The sequence below is a fragment of the Salmo salar genome, chromosome ssa01 (assembly GCF_905237065.1).
Source record: "Salmo salar chromosome ssa01, Ssal_v3.1, whole genome shotgun sequence".
Taxonomy (NCBI): domain Eukaryota; kingdom Metazoa; phylum Chordata; class Actinopteri; order Salmoniformes; family Salmonidae; genus Salmo; species Salmo salar.
Genome location: NC_059442.1, coordinates 75,898,244 through 75,918,259, shown reverse-complemented (window position 1 = coordinate 75,918,259; position 20,016 = coordinate 75,898,244). Strand labels below are relative to the sequence as shown.

Genomic DNA, 20,016 nt, shown 5'->3' with positions numbered 1-20,016 from the left:
CCCTGCGTGTCCCCAGGCACTCTCATTTGTTGACTTCTGTAATCGAAAAAGCCTTGGTTTCATGCATGTTAACATCAGAAGCCTCTTCCCTAAGTTTGTTTTACTCACTATTTTAGCTCACTCCACCAACCCTGATGTCCTTGCCGTGTCTGAATCCTGGCTTAGGAAGGCCACCAAACATTCTGAGATTTTCCGTCAAGATAGAACTGCCAAAGGGGGAAGAGTTGCAATCTACTGCAGAGATAGCTTGCAAAGTTCTGTCATACTTTCCAGGTCTATGCCCAAACAGTTCGAGCTTCTAATTAAAAAAATTACTCTCCAGAAATAAGTCTCTCGCTGTTGCCGCCTGTTATAGACCCCCTCAGCTCCCAGCTGTGCCCTGGACACCATATGTGAATTGATTGCCCCCCATCTATCTTCAGAGCTTGTTCTGTTAGGTGTCCTAAACTGGGATATGCTTAACACCCCAGCAGTCCTACAATCTAAGCTAGATGCCCTCAATCTCACACAAATTATCAAGGAAACCACCAGGTACAACCCTAAATGCGTAAACATGGGCACCCTCATAGATATTATCCTGACCAACTTGCCCTCCAAATACACCTCTGCTGTTTTCAATCAGGATCTCGGCGATCACTGCCTCATTGCCTGCATCCACTATGGGTCCGCGGTCAAACAACCACCCCTCATCACTGTCAAACGCTAGCTAGCTTTTAGCTTTTTCAAACAGAAATTTGCATCCTGTAGCTCTAACTCCAAAAAGTTTTGGGACACTGTAAAGTCCATGGAGAACAAGAGCACCTCCTCCCAGCTGCTCACTGCACTTAGGCTAGGTAACACTGTCACCACCGATAAATCCATGATAATCGAAAATTTCAATAAGCATTTCTCTACGGCTGGCCATGCTTTCCTCCTGGCTACCCCAACCCCGGCCAACAGCTCCGCACCCCTCGCAGCTACTTGCCCGAGCCTCCCCAGCTTCTCTTTCACCCAAATCCAGATCGTAGATATTCTGAAAGAGCTGCAAAACCTGGACCCATACAAATAAACTGGGCTAGACAACCTGGACCCTCTCTTTCTAAAATGATCCGCCACCATTGTTACAACACCTATTACCAGTCTGTTCAACCTCTCTTCCGTTTCGTCTGAGATCCCTAAAGATTGGAAAGCTGCTGCGGTCCTCCCCCTCTTCAAAGGGGGTGACACTCTAGACCCAAAACTGTTACAGACCTATATCCACCCTGCCCTGCCTTTCTAAAGTCTTTGAAAGCGAAGTTAATAAACAGTTCACTGACCATTTCGAATCCCACCGTACCTTCTCCGCTGTGCAATCCGGTTTCTGAGCTGATCACGGGTGCACCTCAACCACGCTCAAGGTACTAAACAATATCATAACCGCCATCGATAAAAGACAGTACTGTGCAGCCGTCTTCATCGACCTGGCCAAGGCTTTCGACTCTGTCAATCACCGTATTCTTATCGGCAGACTCAATAGCCTTGTTTTCTCAAATGACTGCCTCACCTGGTTCACCAACCATTTCGCAGACAGAGTTCAGTGTGTAAAATCAGAGGGCCTGTTGTCCGTGTTTCTGGCAGTCTCTATGGGGGTACCACAGGGTTCAATTCTTGGACCGACTCTTTTCTCTGTATATATCAACGATGTTGCTCTTGCTGCGGGTGATTCCCTGATCCACCTCTATGCAGATGACACCATTCTGTATACATCTGGCCCTTCTTTGGACACTGTGTTAACTAACCTCCAAACAAGCTTCGATGCCAGACAACACTCCTTCCGTGGCCTCCAACTGCTCTTAAACGCTAGCAAAACCAAATGCATGCTTTTCAACCGTTCACTGCCCGCACCCGCCTGCCCGACTAGCATCACTACTCTGGACGGTTCTGACCTAGAATACGTGGACAACTACAAATACCAAGGTGTCTGGCTAGACTGTAAACTCTCCATCCAAACTCATATCAAACATCTCCAATCCAAAATGAAATCTAGAATCGGCTTCCTACTTCGCAACAAAGCCTCCTTCACTCATGCTGCCAAACATACCCTCGTAAAACTGACTATCCTACTGATCCTTGACTTCGGCGATGTCATTTACAAAATAACCCCCAACACTCTACTCAGCAAACTGGATGTAGTCTATCACAGTGCCATCCATTTTATCACCAAAGCGCCTTATACCACCCACCACTGCGACCTGTATGCTCTAGTCGGCTGGCCGTCGCTACATATTCGTCGCCAGACCCACTGGCTCCAGGTCATCTATAAGTCTATGCTAGGTAAAGCTCTGCCTTATCTCAGCTCACTGGTCACGATAACAACACCCACCCGTAGCACGCGCTCCAGCAGGTATATCTCACTGGTCATCCCCAAAGCCAACACCTCCTTTGGCCGCCTTTCCTTCCAGTTCTCTGCTGCCAGTGACTAGAACGAATTGCAAAAATCACTGAAGCTGGAGACTTACATTTTCCTCACTAACTTTAAACAGGGGGATAAAAGTGAAAGAGAGGGGGATAAAAAGAGAGGGAGAGAGAAAAAGAGATAAACACTAGCTAGTCTACGAGCCTCAAAACACCAAGTAACTGCTCCCAAAATACAAATCAGCTTGTGTACGCTACCACACACACACACACACACACACACACACACACACACACACACACACACACACACACACACACACACACACACACACAAAGTGAAAATAGGACAGGTAGGTGTGAATGACAGACACAGGTAGTAATAGATTACCGAAAGTGTCCTCACCCTGCATGGGCCTCTCAGGGTTTCTAAAACATTGAGAGGACAGAGTTCGAAAAAAAAGAGTTCTCCTGCAGGAACACAATCACCACATTCACTCAACCTGAACAGTCACGCCTCGCTGGGCTGGCTAACTGTTTTTAACCAGTTTTTCCCTTTTCCTCAAACCCATATTTGTGAACTCATGGAGTTCTTGAAGTTAAAATAACACCAAGTGTGGTTTGGTTAAAGACAATCTCTAAATAAAGTGCTCTTTCTTTGCCTTGATACTAGCTATATGGGCTGTATATGGTGGCACGATAATAATAGACATGCTTACATCCGTGGACTGAGTTGTGGTTGTGTGTGTGTGTGGTTTGGCTATAATTGCATGACTGGGAGGCAGCAGAAGGGAAAGCCATGTTTTCCTATGGAAACTTCTAGAATCTGTACATTCTGGAACACTACAAAAGAACACAATGTCAGCCGAGACTGCAGCTTAGGTTTTGGGCACATGCATAAGCTAGTACTGTAGTCCAAGTCACGTGTGGATTTTGGTAACAGTTTTTGGACAATAATATCCAAGTATGGACAACTATAAACTGAACAGAAATGTAGAGAGACTGTTGAATCTAAAAAGGTCTTACTGCAGAAATGTCTCATGATAAATTAAATGGAGGTGAAATGTCAGAGAGAGTGCTGCTATCATTTGTTGTTCTGTAATCAAATCAACATCTAAGATTTAATTCACTGAAACAAAACAGAGAAGAGTTGAATGTCTGACTATCAGTACACATTAACTTACCTCAGGCTACCTCTAAGCTACATCTAAAATGGTCAATATAATATTAGCATTTTCGGACACTTGTTTTCGGCATTTTGAAGAGCATGGGAAAAAAGGCCACTGTACTGAATTGAAACACAGCTCTTCAATAAAACATCATTTTTATTTAAACATTAGTGAACTGAAAGGTCAATGGAAGAATCAGCGTAAGAAGCTGGCTAGCTATGGGTGGACCATAAAGTCAAGTCATCGTCTAGCTCTGAGTAGCTCTTTCATGGTGCAGGGCTGAGAAGGGCTTACCGTGTGGGTGTGGGTGTGTGTGTGTGTGTGTGTGTGTGTGTTGCGTGTTCCCGTGTGAAAGCCCTGAATAAGAACTCTGACTACCCCGACAGCCCAGTATTTACCCTACTTCCACCCAGCCATGGCAGTGGGAGGAGGGCTTTTACGTAACAAAGCGTGCCTTTTCAATTCCGCTGCCCAGGGAAAGGGACCATTGACTGCTCTGGAAGACAGGGCAGCCTTGTGAGGCCCACTGGACAAGAAGGGAATAGGTAGGGTTGGGCAGTATCCAGATGTTCATATGGTCCTTCTCTCATCCCGGGATTTACGGTATTACCGTAAATTCCGGACTATTAAGCGCACCTGAATATAAGCCGCACCCACTGAATTTTAAAAAAAGTATTATTTTGAACATAAATAAGCCGCACATGTCTATAAGCCGCAGGTGCCTACCGGTAAATTGAAACAAATTAACTTTACACAGGTTTTAACGAAACACGGCTTGTAACAAAAATAAATAGGCTTTAACGAAACACGGCTTGTAACAAAAAATTAGCAGTAAGCTTTAGTTGTCTTTTTGCACTGAGTCAATTCCTCACGCTGCTGTTTCCAACGTCTTATCATCGACTCATTAAGACCAAGCTCCCGTGCAGCAGCTCTATTTCCTTTTCCAACAGCCAGATCAATTGCCTTCAACTTGAAAGCTGCATCATATGCATTTCTCCGTGTCTTTGCCATGATGAGGGTGATAAAATGACTACCGCGCTCGATTTAATCTAAACAGTAAACAAAAAAGTTGTTTGACATTAACCCGTTCGGCAATTTCATTGGTCTAATGAAAGCTTCATGGCGCCAAAAAACTGAGCACGTCACAGAATGTGTTTTTTTTTTTTAATTGAAAGCGGGAAAAATCCATATATTAGCCGCGTCATTGTTTAAGCCGCGGGGTTCAAAGCGTGGGAAAAAAGTTGCGGCTTATAGTCCGGAATTTACGGTACCAGCTTAGTATACAAGGGGGCGCCATGCACTGTCAACTGTGGGACCTTATACTGTACAGACAGGTGTGTGCCTTTCCAAATCTTGTTCAATCAATTGAATTTACCACAGGTGGACTCCAATCAAGTTGTAGAAACATCTCAAGGATGATCAATGGAAACAGGATGCATTTGAGCTCAATTTCGAGTCAAGGTATTTCTGTTTTTTTCTTTTTAATAAATTTGCTAACATTTCTAAAAACCTGTTTTTGCTTTGTCATTATGGGGTATTGTGTGTAGATAGATGAGGGGGAAAAATAATTTAATAAAGTATTTATTTTGTTAAATCTTTACACATTTGCAATAAAAGAAATAAACAAAGTTTTTGTTTTGTTATTATGTGGTGTTGTGTGTAGATTGATGAAGGAAAAAAAGAACTTAATCCATTTTAGAATAAGCCTGTAACGTAACAAAATGTGGAAAAAGTCAAGGGGTCTGAATACTTCCCGAAGGCACTGTTGGTAGGAACTACCGAATGTCATTTCTGGTGAGTTTGGACATTTACAAGCAAATGTGAAGGAGAGCCATTGTGCAAATGAACAAAGTTTTGGATGCATGTTTGTCTACAGGAACAACAGTACTGGCTCTGGAGCAGCATGTGTACACGCTGTAGCTGTGTGGAGTCGAGTCGCTAGGGCAACAGGCCAGCTCGGAGAAGAGGGGGAAGGAGAAAATGAACCGAGAACAGAGGAAAATAAAGAAATGCAAGGAAATCAAGATAGCAGTGGCAGCTGTACATATAACTAATCCAAAGGGCTTGCCTTCTCAAACATGGCAGAAAGCTAACACAATATGATGCCCGTCAACGTATTAATTCAGCCACTTACTTAAATAACTAGCAAGTTAAATTTACAGGTCGTGTTCATGCAGAATTCTGCGTTTTTCACACATGAAAAAAGATAAAACAGAAAGAAATATCTTGCTGCGTTTCGTAAACGCAGATCTAAAATGCTTCTTATTGTATTTCTGCTCAGCATCAAGACTAATTTTGTGGTTCAGTTGGACTTCTCCACTATGATGAGAATTCACAAACTGGCATTCTATTAGCAGACAGCGCTCTGACTGATGTGAAGATACTTTTCTCCGGTACTTTTCTTTTCTCTTTGTAGCCAGCCTACTTTTCTTGCTAAAATGCAAGATTAACTTTAAGCAAAACATTAGGAAATGTAGCTGGCTATATTTTTTCTATGATAAACATTATAAATATGATGGTCGTGCAAAAAATACCTTGCTTCTTCATTGTAAACTCATTTACTCTGCCAGCCAAATAGCGTTGCACTTCTGTTGTCATCTGATGAAAATTAACTTATTTTCTGCCAAATGTGTTGCACCTATTTATTTTCTGTGAAGGAAAACTATAGTTGCACGTCCCTGATCACTCTACTGAAATAAAAAAAACACTTGACTTTCAATATAAAACATGACCCCTCTCAATACACAGCTGGACTCACCTGCTCCCCCTTTCTCCCGTTGTGCTATTTACAAACAAATAGGTGACTGGCTCAATTGTTCTGGTGAACTATGGTAACATGCTGACCAGACTGCAGGCTCGCGTGCGTCCGCGTTCGCGTTCGCGCAAGTTGATTTTGTCCCCCCACACCAGACGCGATCAGGACACAGGTTGAAATATCAAAACAAACTCTGAACCAATTATATTAATTTGGGGACATGTCAAAAAGCATTAAACATTTATGGCAATTTATCTCGCTAACTTGCTGTTGCTAGCTAATTTGTCCTGGGATATAAACATTGGGTTATTATTTTACCTGAAATGCACAAGGTCCTCTACTCCGACAATTAATCCACAGATTAAACGGTCAACCGAGTTCATTTCTAGGAATCTCTCCTCCTTCAGGCTTCTTCTTCTTTGGACTTTATATGGCGGTTGGCAACCAACTTTAAGGTGCATTACCACAACTGACTGGTCTGGAGTGTGGACCTAGTGTAACCGATGTGAAATGACTAGCTAGTTAGCGGTGGTGCGCGCTAATAGCGTTTCAATCGGTGACGTCACTTGCTCTGAGACCTTGAAGTAGTTGTTCCCCTTGCTCTGCAAGAGCCGCGGCTTTTGTGGAGTGATAGGTAACGATGCTTCGTGGGTGTCAGTTGTTGATGTGTGCAGAGGGTCCCTGGTTCCAGCCCAGGTAGGGGCGAGGAGAGGGATGGAAGCTATACTGTTACATTGATCCTGTTGACCCGGATCACTGGTTGCTGCGGAAAAGGAGGAGGTCAAAAGGGGGGTGAGTGTAACCGATGTGAAATGGCTAGCTAGTTAGCGGTGGTGCACGCTAATAGCGTTTCAGTCGGTGACGTCACTCACTCTGAGACCTTGAAGTAGTTGTTCCCCTTGCTCTGCAAGAGCCGCGGCTTTTGTGGAGCGATGGGTAACGATGCATTGTGGGTGTCAGTTGTTGATGTGTGCCTGGTTCGAGCCCAGGTTGGGGCGAGGAGAGGGATGGCAGCTATACTGTTACACTCAGTTCATCTTTCAATCACCCACGTGGGTATATGCTCCTAAAAACCAATGAGGAGATGGGAGAGGCAGGACTTGCAGGGCGTCGAGCGTCACAAATAGAACCAAGTTCTAGCCTAGCTACGCAGACGCTCGTGAGCAGTGTGGGTGAAATGATTGAATAACATGTATGTTAAAATGTATTTTGCAACACTCGCTCAGGAGACACGAGCGGTGTGGTCAGCATGTAAGCTTCATAATGTTAAATTAACTTCTTATGGACCCCTTCGTGCGCCAATCCCGTTGACAACACCCAGTGAAATTGCAGCGCGCCAAATTCAAAAACAGAAATACTCATAATAATAATTCATAAATCATAGAAGTGTTATACATCGGTTTAAAGATTAACTTCTTGTTAATCCAGCCGCAGTGTCAGATTTCAAAAAGGCTTTACGGCGAAAGCAAACCATGTGATTATCTGAGGACAGTGCCCAGCATACCAACACATGAAAATCAGATTTCAACCAGGCAGGTGCTACACAAAAGTCAGAAATAACGATATAATATCTTCTTCTGTTGGCACTCCAATATGTCCATTAAACATCACAAATGGTCCTTTTGTTCGATAAATTCTGTTGTTATATCCCCAAAATGTCCATTTATTTGGCGCGTTTGATTCAGAAAATACACCGGTTCCAACTCGCCCAACATGACTACAAAGTATCTAATAAGTTACCTGTAAACCTGATCCAAACACCAAACAACTTTCCTAATCCAACTTTAGGTATTTTAAAACGTAAATAATCGATCAAATTTAAGACGGAATAAACTGTGTTCAATAGCGGATAAAATGAAAGTGGAGCGAGCTCCAGGTCACGCGCCCCAAACAAAACAGTATACTTGGCTCTACACTCAGAAAGGAAAGGGCTACTTCTTCATTTCTCAAAGGAAAAACATCAACCAATTTCTAAAGACTGTTGACATCTAGTGGAAGCCCTAGGAACTGCAACCAGGTCCCTCATAAATCTAGTTCCCCATAGAAATCAAAGAGAGTGACCTCAACAACAAAAAAATTCCTGGATGGTTTGTCCTCGGGGTTTCGCCTGACAAATAAGTTCTGTTATACTCACAGACATAATTCTAACAGTTTTAGAAACTTTAGAGTGTTTTCTATCCAAATCTACCAACTATATGCATATCCTAGCTTCCGGGCCTGAGTAGCAGGCAGTTTACTTTGGGCACACTTTTCATCCGGACGTGAAAATAGTGCCCCCTAGCCCAAAGAGGATATGTGACAGGTGAAATGAAGAACATGCTTTATTTTTATTTTATTTCACCTTTATTTAACCAGGTAGGCAAGTTGGGAACAAGTTCTCATTTACAACTGCGACCTATGGTATTATTATATTATATTATATGGTATGGTATGACCTATGGTATTGCACAAGTTGACTGCAGTTATTTACTTAAAAAGTAGCTACAAATACTAAAATGAATTGAAAAACATTTGTTTCAAAAATAGTTTCAACGGTATTGACAGTATTGAAAAACCATCCAGTGGCTATGTCCAAATATCCCAGCATACGGTATACCGCCCAAGCCTAGAAATAGGTGAGAGGAAACTGGCAGCAACACAGCAGCCAACACCCCTTCCTCCCTGTCCATCTTTCCTTCTCTCAGTCTCTCCTTATTTGGGGAGGACAGGCTCACAGTAATAGCTGGAACAGAATAAATGGAATGTTAATCTAACTCATCAAACACATGTGTTTCATGTGTTTGATACCATTCCATTGACTCCATTCATCCATTATTATGAGCCATCGTCCTCTCAGCAGCCTCCTGTGATACACTCGTATCCCGTGGACCGGTTCGTACATAAAACATTCTTCATTCAGATTTTCTGGAAAAAAGGGAAAAGATTTGAAAATATGCGTACTTTCTTTATGAAACACCATTTTACACCACCATGCTAGGGTGGCTAATGCTAATTCCTGACATTGTGTACAGCGTTCAGACCAAGGGTAAACAACAGACTGCTGCAACCTGATTGTCTGAACGCAATACGCAACATCCAGGACTAGCATTTAGCCACTCTTAAATGGTGATGGAAAATGGTGTTTCATAAAGAAAGTATGCATATTTTTTTTTATCCACCATCTCGACATTAAATCAAGGTAAGGAGGAAATAGACACCTTTGCAGCCTAAAACGAGAATGTTTTATGTAGTACCTGTCCACGGGGGATAGGAGTGTATAGCTTGCTGCATACGTTCCCTTTGGGCAGTACAATGAAACTGCTCAATATCACCACCTGCCTGCCTTTGGGTTCAAGCCCAGATTAAAACAAAAACAAAGAGACACTCACACAACCCAAATTCCAGTGATGGTCAAGGCAGGCAGACTGACAGGTAGTATCGCCCAAAAAGACATGTCCACTCCCCGTCCTGTCCCTCCGCTTCGGGAATCCGTCTTCTTCTTTCTCCTCGTCCTTGGCCAAACTTGCACTCTCCTCTCATGAACTACCATTTAACTCAAGGTGACTGGCAGCTGCATCTCAGCCGATTTGTTCGTGACTTGGGCCCCAAGTTGGGTGCGAGGAAAGGGAGAGAGTAAAGCGGCGACGTGTCCAATCTAGAAAGAGGAAACATTTATAAATACTCAACATCATCGTGTTGTCACTATTGGCTATCATCAGGTCAGATCAGTTAGCTATTTTAGCCGCCTGGTTTATAGTGTAAACACACCAGATGATTAGCTTTTTGACAATTTCGCAGCAAAATGGCAGAATTTTATGTCCAACATTTGCATAACTTCAGTTAGAGGTTTGATGCTGAATTCCCTAGATATCAACTCTAGCAAATTGTTATAGGAACTAAAGATAAGACACATTGTCAGTATATCACTTTTTCCCTTTTGGATTAGAATCAAGTTTTCCGCTCTCACCTTTGTTTCTTCTTGCTCGTCTGCGCGCCTTCAGCTAGCTGCAACACCTCTGTCAAAAGACAATCCAATGATGGTCACCTTTTAACGAGGCAAATCTCCGGTGTTTCTCACGAAAAACTAATATCAGTTAATTCAACGATGCAGTTGCAATAGTCCATCAAATCTTTGGGTAGTTTTAAGTCCTCCTTGTCCGTTTTTCTTCTTTGAATGGGACAATTTGTGTTTTTTTCTAAGGGCACAGACAGTGTATCGCGGTGTCAAAAAGCATCAAAGCGAGCCAGCCAGCTGTTGATCTGGACTCCTCCCACAGACGCGAGAATGAGTGGATTCAATTTCACTCACCAATGTGCGCCGGTTGGAGTAGATGTGCAGAAATGACTGGCAATCCAACGGCCATAAAGGACGAACTCCGGTCGCGTGAACTAAATCAAGTGCAACTATGTTTTTCTCGCGCCTCCAATGCGTTGATGTTCCAGCCTGCATTTTATCTATTGGGGAAAGTAATTAGGCCTATTTGCTTTGTTTGTTTGTTGTTCCTAATTTTTTATTTGTTTGTTGTTCCTAATATTTTACTCAATCATATTATTCTCATTACTCTTGGAATTACATTGTTGTTACTCAGTGTATTAACTAGGCCTAAATCCCAATTACCCAGTTGGGTATGCATGCCTTGGGATAAATATTCTTGATACCATGGTGTGTCTCAATAGTCTGACATCCTGTCATCATCTCCTTTCAGTCCAATATTTTGAAGGAAAGAAGACCTTCAGGTCAAACCAAATAGGTAGCAGGAAATAAGCATAGCATACTAGAAGTTGCACAACTGTATCATGTACATTACATCTAAATCCGTAGGGAATCCATTTTAGCACATTCATCCATCATCAATATGACTAGGTTGAAAACTAGCTCTCAGGAATCCAAGGGGCCATACCCATTCGAACCATTGACCACAGCACGGCCAATGTTTGCTTGGGGACCATATGGGTGAAGATTTTCTGGAACCCAACTCGCTGTTGCTAAACATATGGAGATTTCTGTGCATGTGAGATCCACTAGCCTACCTCCTTTCAGCTAGCCTACTTGTACACAAAACAATTTGAACAAACATAGTTATTTGTCTGTTGAAACAGTAGGCTATTGCAAACATAAGCATGACACAAACAGGTTGTCTAGCAATTTCATGTTATTTTTTCAGGAGGGGAGTTACATGCAGTTATTTAGGCAAGCTACTGTATATCAAACAAGCAAGACACATAGAAAAAAACGCTCATTGTTTTTGCTGCAATGCAATTTGTAGACTGCGTCTTGCTTGTGCTAAGGCAATATCAATTACAACAGACTTAGAAGGTTGTAGCCTTCATAAACACTGAGTGTACAAAACATTATGAACACCTGCTCTTTCCATGACATAGACTGACCAGGCGAATCCAGGTGAAAGCTATGATCCCTTATTGATTTCACTTGTTAAATACACTTCAATCAGTGTCAATGAAGGAGAGGAGACATGATAAAGAAGGATTTTTAAGCCTTGAGACAATTGAGACATGGATTGTGTATGTGTGCTATTCAGAGGGTCAATGGGCAAGACAAAATATTTAAGTGCCTGGGTTTTTCATGCTCAACGCTGCTGGGTTTTTCATGCTCAACAGTTTCCTATCTGTATTAAGAATGGTCCACCACCACCCAAAGGATATCCAGCCAACTTGACACAGCTTTGGGAAGCATTGGAGTCAACACTGGCCAGCATCCCTGTGGAATGCTTTCGACACCTTGTAGAGTCAAATGAATTGAGGTTGTTCTGGGGGGTATACTTAGATTTGAGAAATAAGTTTCCAGAGGGGCGGGACGGGGCGGAGGGGAAAATTCTGTATTCATAACTGGTTGTCTGCATGGATGGTCCTATTAGAGCTCGCCAGCTTGTAGTCCAAAAACCCGGAAATGAGTTATCTCTGGTTCGTTCAGCCATTGCTATTGGGAAAATGAATAGGGAAAGAATAGGTTAACACAGGCTTACGAGATCTTATATGTTTTGTTCTGAGATAATATCAATCGGTTAACATGACCTTTATGAATTATGAAGCCTTTACTGTATGTGCTATATGTGCTTTTTTTGTTACATAAATGCTTCAGAATTAACAAAAAGTAACATTAGCTGATGAAGATTATATCATAGAACGAAACACATAAGATCTCCTAAACCTGTGTTTACCATAGACCTTATTTTCGGCGTTCATCCAAAAACCCTAGTTTGTTAGTGCCTACAAAAAGAGCGGAGTTAGTGCCTACTATTGCTCTCCATGTAAGCAGGAATTTGAGACAATATATCCACAGGAAACATAGCTGCGGGAAGTAGGGGTGCTGAGGGTGCTGCAGCACCCCCTGAAAGATTTGAATAAAAAAATATACTATACACATTTTTAACACATTTTTGCTTCATGTGATAGTTGGTTTAATTAATAATACTTTCCTGTGGATATATTGTCTCAAATTCCTGTCCATATAAGGACCAACCACGCAGACAACCGGTAAAGTTCAAATGTCATTTTATTCAACATTCTGACTTGTAGAGGACCTGAGAGGACCATTTCAAGAATCAAATTTAGGAATTCACCTGTCTGATCCCCACTCCCCAAGCAAGGCCAATGTGTACAACAGTCCTGACCAATGTTTATTCTACTCTGCACACGTGCGCCACGCACCTCATCCAGGTCTGCTGCGCAGAATAAATGCATGGTATACAGAAACACAAGTGATTGAATGTCACTGAGTTCGCCCCATTAGTTTGCACTATATAATCAACTTTTTCCGTGATCGAATCAACATTATATCAGTCCCTTTTCAATGCAACAAAACAAAACAAATCTAGCTTTGCAAGATTGCATCTATGATTTTGTTATACAGTGTGGGGAAAAAAGTATTTGATCCCCTGCTGATTTTGTATGTTTGCCCACTGACAAAGAAATGATCGGTCTATAATTTTAATGGTAGGTTTATTTGAACAGTGAGAGACAGAATAACAACAACAAAAATCCAGAAAAACGCATGTCAAAAATGTTATAAAATGATTTGCATTTTAATGAGGGAAATAAGCATTTGACCCCTCTGCAAAAGATGACTTAGTACTTGGTGGCAAAACCCTTGTTGGCAATCACAGAGATCAGACGTTTCTTGTAGTTGGCCACCAGGTTTGCACACATCTCAGGAGGGATTTTGTCCCACTCCTCTTTGCAGATCATCTCCAAGTCATTAAGGTTTCGAGGCTGATGTTTGACAACTCGAACCTTCAGCTCCCTCCACAGATTTTCTATGGGATTAAGGTCTGGAGACTGACTAGGCCACTCCAGGAACTTAATGTGCTTCTTCTTGAGCCACTCCTTTGTTGCCTTGGCCGTGTGTTTTGGGTCATTGTCATGCTGGAATACCCATCCACGACCCATTTTCAATGCCCTAGCTGAGGGAAGGAGGTTCTCACCCAAGATTTGACGGTACATGGCCCCGTCCATCGTCCCTTTGATGCGGTGAAGTTGTCCTGTCCCCTTAGCAGAAAAACACCCCCAAAGCATAATGTTTCCACCTCCATGTTTGATGGTGGGGATGGTGTTCTTGGGGTCATAGGCAGCATTCCTCCTCCTCCAAACACGGCAAGTTGAGTTGATGCCAAAGAGCTCCATTTTGGTCTCATCTGACCACAACACTTTCACCCATTTGTCCTCTGAATCATTCAGATGTTCATTGGCAAACTTCAGACGGGCATGTATATGTGCTTTCTTGAGCAGGGGGACCTTGCGGGCGCTGCAGGATTTTAGTCCTTCACGGCGTAGTGTGTTACCAATTGTTTTCTTGGTGACTATGGTCCCAGCTGCCTTGAGATCATTGACAAGATCCTCCCGTGTAGTTCTGGGCTGATTCCTCACCGTTCTCATGATCATTGCAACTCCACGAGGTGAGATCTTGCATGGAGCCCCAGGCCGAGGGATATTGACAGTTCTTTTGTGTTTCTTCCATTTGCGAATAATCGCACCAACTGTTGTCACCTTCTCACCAAGCTGCTTGGCGATGGTCTTGTAGCCCATTCCAGCCTTGTGTAGGTCTACAATCTTGTCCCTGACATCATTGGAGAGCTCTTTGGTCTTGGCCATGGTGGAGAGTTTGGAATCTGATTGATTGATTGCTTCTGTGGACAGGTGTCTTTTATACAGGTAACAAATTGAGATTAGGAGCACTCCCTTTAAGCGTGTGCTCCTAATCTCAGCTCGTTACCTGTATAAAAGACACCTGGGAGCCAGAAATCTTTCTGATTGAGAGGGGGTCAAATTCTTATTTCCCTCATTAAAATGCAAATCAATTTATAACATTTTTGACATGCATTTTTTGGATTTCTTTGTTGTTATTCTGTCTCTCACTGTTCAAATAAACCTGCCATTAAATTTATAGACTGATAATTTCTTTGTCAGTGGGCAAACGTACAAAATCAGCAGGGGATCAAATACTTTTTTCCCTCTCTGTAGGCAAAGCCAGAGCACAATGGAGTAGAATTCTATTGGCGGGGGTAGCCCACCAGCGGTCTTTCAATCATCTGTGAGTGAATGAGCTTTTCAGATCAGAGCACAGAAGTGTGCACATTTGTTGATATTCTTTGTTAGTTAGCCAGTTATTAGCCCCCTTACAGATAAGTATAGGCCAGTAATGGGGAGTTACTTCTTCCTACAAGAGCACAAAACATGCAGGCTCCATTTCAAGCTGTCTTTGAAAAGCCAGTCAGGTAAAACGCTTGTCTTAATTAAAGGCAGTGTTGTATTTTAGACAGGCTTGAATATGCAAATATGCCAATAGGCAGAGTACGGTATGGTACGGTAATAATAATTAATTGTATTTTGTAGTGTTTTCTTGCATCATACAATACAATACAATGCAATTTACAGTCACCTATTTGGCCCATGGTGTTGCAGACCAATTAAAATTGTATGTCAAACCCTTCATAATGTAAAAATGTTTTTTTTTTTTAAGTCTCATGCAATGTAGGCCTGCATTGAGCAACACATATGGGCTACTGAAACCTATATCATAGAAATCAAAAGCTATTTCCATGTGAAAATGTTTGGGATTTGCTCCATTGGTTTTGTTGGTCTACACTACTTACTGCTCAAATAGCCACCAATGTCAGTGCTTAATTTGAGCCAACAGGATCCGGCACCTCTCAGATTTGACTTAATTTGTTCCGCACCTATTTGCCCGCATCCGGTACCTCTCACGGCAAGATTTATTCATTATTACCCTGTTCTAACTGTAGACACTCTTCTTTGTACATAAAGGTTATGGGGAGGGCCAGTGGGGTAAGTAACTGATCTTTACACAGGTCTTTGTAGTCGTGGTCAGCTAGTGAAGAGGTCCCTACGTAATCATGTTACGTAGCCTAGGCTAGTCGTCGCCCTACTGAATTTGAATTGTGGAAAAGCCAAATAAAAAATGGATAAGAAAAGGCAATCAAGTTGGATTACATTTTCAAGTCCAAAAATCCAGAGAGAGATGGTGAATCAAACCTAGAATGAGTCAGATAACTGTCTGTGCCGGAGGAGAGGAGTGAGGGGAAAACTGTTCCTGATGGTGATGCCTTACCTAGCAGCACTGCTAGAAACGACTGGAGGGATTAAACTAGCAAAAGAGTGGGTATAGTAAATTAACATCCTATGTCTCAGACGTTACAAAAAAACTAATATAAAGAGCCCTCAGAAAAATTGTTTTTGAACATGCCCGGCCAAACCAAGGCGCATTTGGTGGGAGCAAGTCTAATAGACAAGGTTAAAGAGGACACCCATGTTATAGTTAACACTCAAAATGAAAAAAAATAGACACCACAGTCAGTCTTCAGAACAGCCTTAGGAGGCTAAACGTCACAGCCACAGGCCTGCTCATGGCTTTGCGCAACAAATTGACTCTCAGGAGTTAAATGGACTTGACATGGTGAGAGTCATTGCGGGAAGTTTTGAAAACTAAGGTAGGACATTTTTTTTCTTTGACAAACTTGTTCGGTACTGTGAAGATAATCTGAATATGTGCTTTATATTATCACATAGGTAGGAGGCCTATATATTCTCATATGTGTGTTCTGCTGTAGCCTACATTGATTTATTTTATTTGAAGTTATATTCTGATATTGTGATATTTGTTCTACTGCTACATTGATGTCTTGAAAATGATATGAAATTCAGGTCTTGTAAGCCCCACAGCTGAGTATGTGTGCATTAGTGGAGGCTCCTCAGAGGAGGAAGGGGAGGACCATCCTCAGTGAATTTCATAAAAAAATGAAATTGTATAACATTTTAAAAGTTATCCTTTTTAGATAAAACTATACTAAATATAATCACATCACCAAATAACTGATTAAAACACACAATTTTGCAAAGGTCTACAGTAGCCTAAACAGCACCAGGGTAGCGCCATGGTGTAGCACCATGGTGAAGACACCTAACTTCCGTCCTCCTTTGGGTACATTGACTTCAATACAAAACCTAGGAGGCTCATGGTTGTCACCCCCTTCCATAGACACAGTAATTATGACAACTTCCGGAGGACGTCCTCCAGCCTATCGTACTGAAAGCATAAGCTACAGCTAGCTAGCACTGCATTGTATAAAATGTGGTGAGTAGTTGACTCAAAGAGAGAGAAAGGCAATAGTTGAACAGTTTTTAACAAATTAATTTATACCAAAATGAAGGAGAAGCAGAGATCTCTTTTTTTCACTTACTTAGCTAGAAAATGCAGCTAGCCAGTTTAGTCTACTGAAACACCCTGCTCAAACAGAGGGATGCTTTGTTAGGTAGCTGGCTGCGACTTTCCAACACAACACTGGAACTCTTCCAAGTCAAGGTAAGCTTTTGGTATGACTAATTTATTGCCACCTGGGCCCGCCGGTGTAACTGCTTACTGACTGCACTGTATGATTGTAGCAGGTTTACTAATGTAGCAGGTTTACTTCTATTAGCTATGCTGAATATGACGTTACTTTAGCTAATATGGTGACAACGATGTAGGCTGTTTGTAGAGGTTTGGCTTGGAAATGTTTTTTCGCCTGGTCATATACAGCTGATTTGTTGTGCATTGAAGTCCAAAGCGAAGGGAAGAGAAGGAATACAACGTGGCTGTCATAAGAGTGAACTCTGTTAACACGTGATCAGGGGTGTATTCATTTCGCCGATATTGTTGAATAACGTTTCTTAAACGGAAGCAAACGGAACAAAACGGGGAAAAACATACTTGAATTTGTCCAATAGAAACTCTTGTTTGCAACTGTTGGACTAATGATTACACCCTTTGTCAGGTAGATGCAGGCAAGAGTGTGCAAGGCGGTATTGTCTGTTGTAGCAACCTCATGATGGGTACAGGGAAAATGTGAGTATCATGTAGTAGCCTAAACCTATGCTGTTACATTGAACTGGGCGAATTATGAATGACAGTCATCCAATATGCTGTAATAGAAATAAGGCCATGCTCATGAAGAAAAAAACATATTCCCTCATCTTTAACGACACTGACCGCCACTGGTATGCATATGGCGGGTGTTCTGCAGTGTCATCAAAACATGTTGCTCTACATTGATGTCTAGAAAATTAGGCTATAAGAAATTCGGACTTGTGTAAGCAGCTATAATCAAGTATGTCGGCATACTTGCTCAGTGCTCCAAACAATTCGAGGGAACATTATTAACTATTAATAAACCTTGCGTGTTAAACGGGTTTGGAAACCTAAGAAACTCCACTTTAGTATCACCCTGAAATAATTGTACAATTACAAAAGATACACTTACTGTACACAATTCGAACACAGATTCCTAAAGAGGAACAGTATTTTGCATTGCAAGTTTACCTGAACTAGCACTTTTTGAGGTAATAGAAACTCAGGAGTGAACATAAAAAAACGTTGACCCGAAGCTGTGTTACACCAAAAAAAAGGAAATCAGTGGTAAAACAACTAACAGTAAAGCCGTCTGCATACATAGGTTTGACTGACACATAGCAGAACTGGGCCAGGCCAATCGAACGAGTGTGCTTGCATACTCCCTTAAAAGAAAAACGAGAAGAAAACGGCAATATTACTGTACCTATTGAGAGGGTATAGCAATAAGTACACTTCCCCAAAATACGCCTTAAGTGTGTATTTTGTATTAGTAAAAGTTTCCAAAACCGTATCACAATCAAGGGAAAAAAAACATGTTATATACAAGTTTGGATTAATACCCCTCAGCTAATCAAAATAATCAAAATCAAGAGACAATGATTCCAAATGCAATGTCATAATGCATTTGGGAGTCAAAGGAAAAGGTTGAAAACGTCTTCACACTGCCACCTAGTGCTTTGAAACCTCATTGTTTCCCAAATTATGAAGGAAAAACTGGTGTTTGGCTTGATACTAAACCTTATAGCAAGTGTCATGTGTGTAACATATCATACTATAATGACCTGGCTAGATCATAAAGGAACAATTGTCCAGACAGAAGAACGAGTTTACGAATTTACGGTTTATTAACCCAACTTCACACAGGCTACTGTTTGGCCGTAGCACACCCCAAATAAATGAAGGATACCGAATAAAACAACCGTGACCTTCTCTTGTGAAGGCCAGACGTAAGAGAGAGAACAATGGCTAAACCTGGTCTTAACTTCCAAAGCTCCATCCCCCTGGTCCATCCCACCAAGTCAGAACCGTAGGATAAATACAGGGGTCATATAAGCAGACAACGAAAGCTCTTACAATATTCGATGATGACATTTCTCTAAAACAGCCTATAGACTACAAATGCACCACCACGTATGAACAGTAGGCTAAATTATGAGGTGAAAAGGGAGCAAATTATTAGGGTGAGACACATGGGCTACTAACAGTTTACTACACAACATACACTTAGTATTACTTTCTTAGCTACAGTATACACAGTATCTTGAACATGCATGCTCCATATTAGTACACAATTAGACATATATATATATATATATATATATATATATATATATATAGTCACAGTAACCTCAGAACATTTAAAAGAGATGTATAATTGTATTTTTTGGTTGAGTTGGAGACATGCAGTATCATTTGTTAACTTGTGGACAAGTTAATAGGCTATTTATTGTGTTTCAAAAGTGAAATTGAATTGTGTTATCAACACAACCAAATATTAACATTTGAATTAGATGCATCTTCAACTTGGATATTTCCATCTGTCCCACTAACTAGTCTGGAGCACAGAGGCCGCTTGAGGAGCACAGAGGCCGCTTGAGGAGCACAGAGGCCGCTTGAGGGAGGATGCTAGAATGATGGCGGCTAAAGCAGGCATGAGTGCTTCGTCGACTGTGCTTCGTGCGGATTCTGGTGGGCGGGACGAGGAATCTGGGGCTCAGGATGTAAACAAACAAGACCCCGAAGTATTCCGGTAAGGCGGATTGGGAAGCTTTTCATGCTCAGTTTGAACTGTTAGCTCATTTTGGGGGGTGGTCGAATGAAGATAGGGCACTGCAGTTGGCTTTGTGCCTCACGGATGATGCTCTGGCCTGTTTGATATTGATTAGCCCCGAGGACAGATTATGGGGCTTTAGTGGGAGCACCGAGGAGGCGCTTTGGACAGTGTGTACAGCCCAGGCTGCTGCGCTCCGAACTGAGTAATAGACGCAGGCATCCAGGAGAGCCACTACGGTTGCTAGCTAATGATATTGAGAGCCTCTCTCGGCGGGCATATGCTCACATATCCCCCTTCATGCACAGCGAGCTAGCACAGGACC

The 20,016-nt window shown here is 42.0% G+C and overlaps 1 protein-coding gene across 2 annotated transcripts in view; it reads right to left on the bottom strand.

The window, feature by feature from the left end:
- The window catches only part of LOC106613076 (transmembrane protein 150A), a 90,983-nt gene extending 80,450 nt beyond the window's left edge, over window positions 1-10,533 (bottom strand). For both annotated transcript variants that reach the window (XM_014214989.2, XM_014214973.2), the window contains exons 1-2: window positions 10,244-10,533; window positions 9,666-9,931 (exon numbers count right to left, since the gene is read on the bottom strand). Coding sequence is in view for 1 of the 2 variants with exons in the window: in XM_014214973.2 (XP_014070448.1) it covers window positions 9,666-9,826 (161 nt within the window). In the remaining variant the exon portion in view is untranslated. The remainder of the gene's footprint in view (window positions 1-9,665; window positions 9,932-10,243) is intronic.
- Window positions 10,534-20,016: the final 9,483 nt, after the last annotated feature.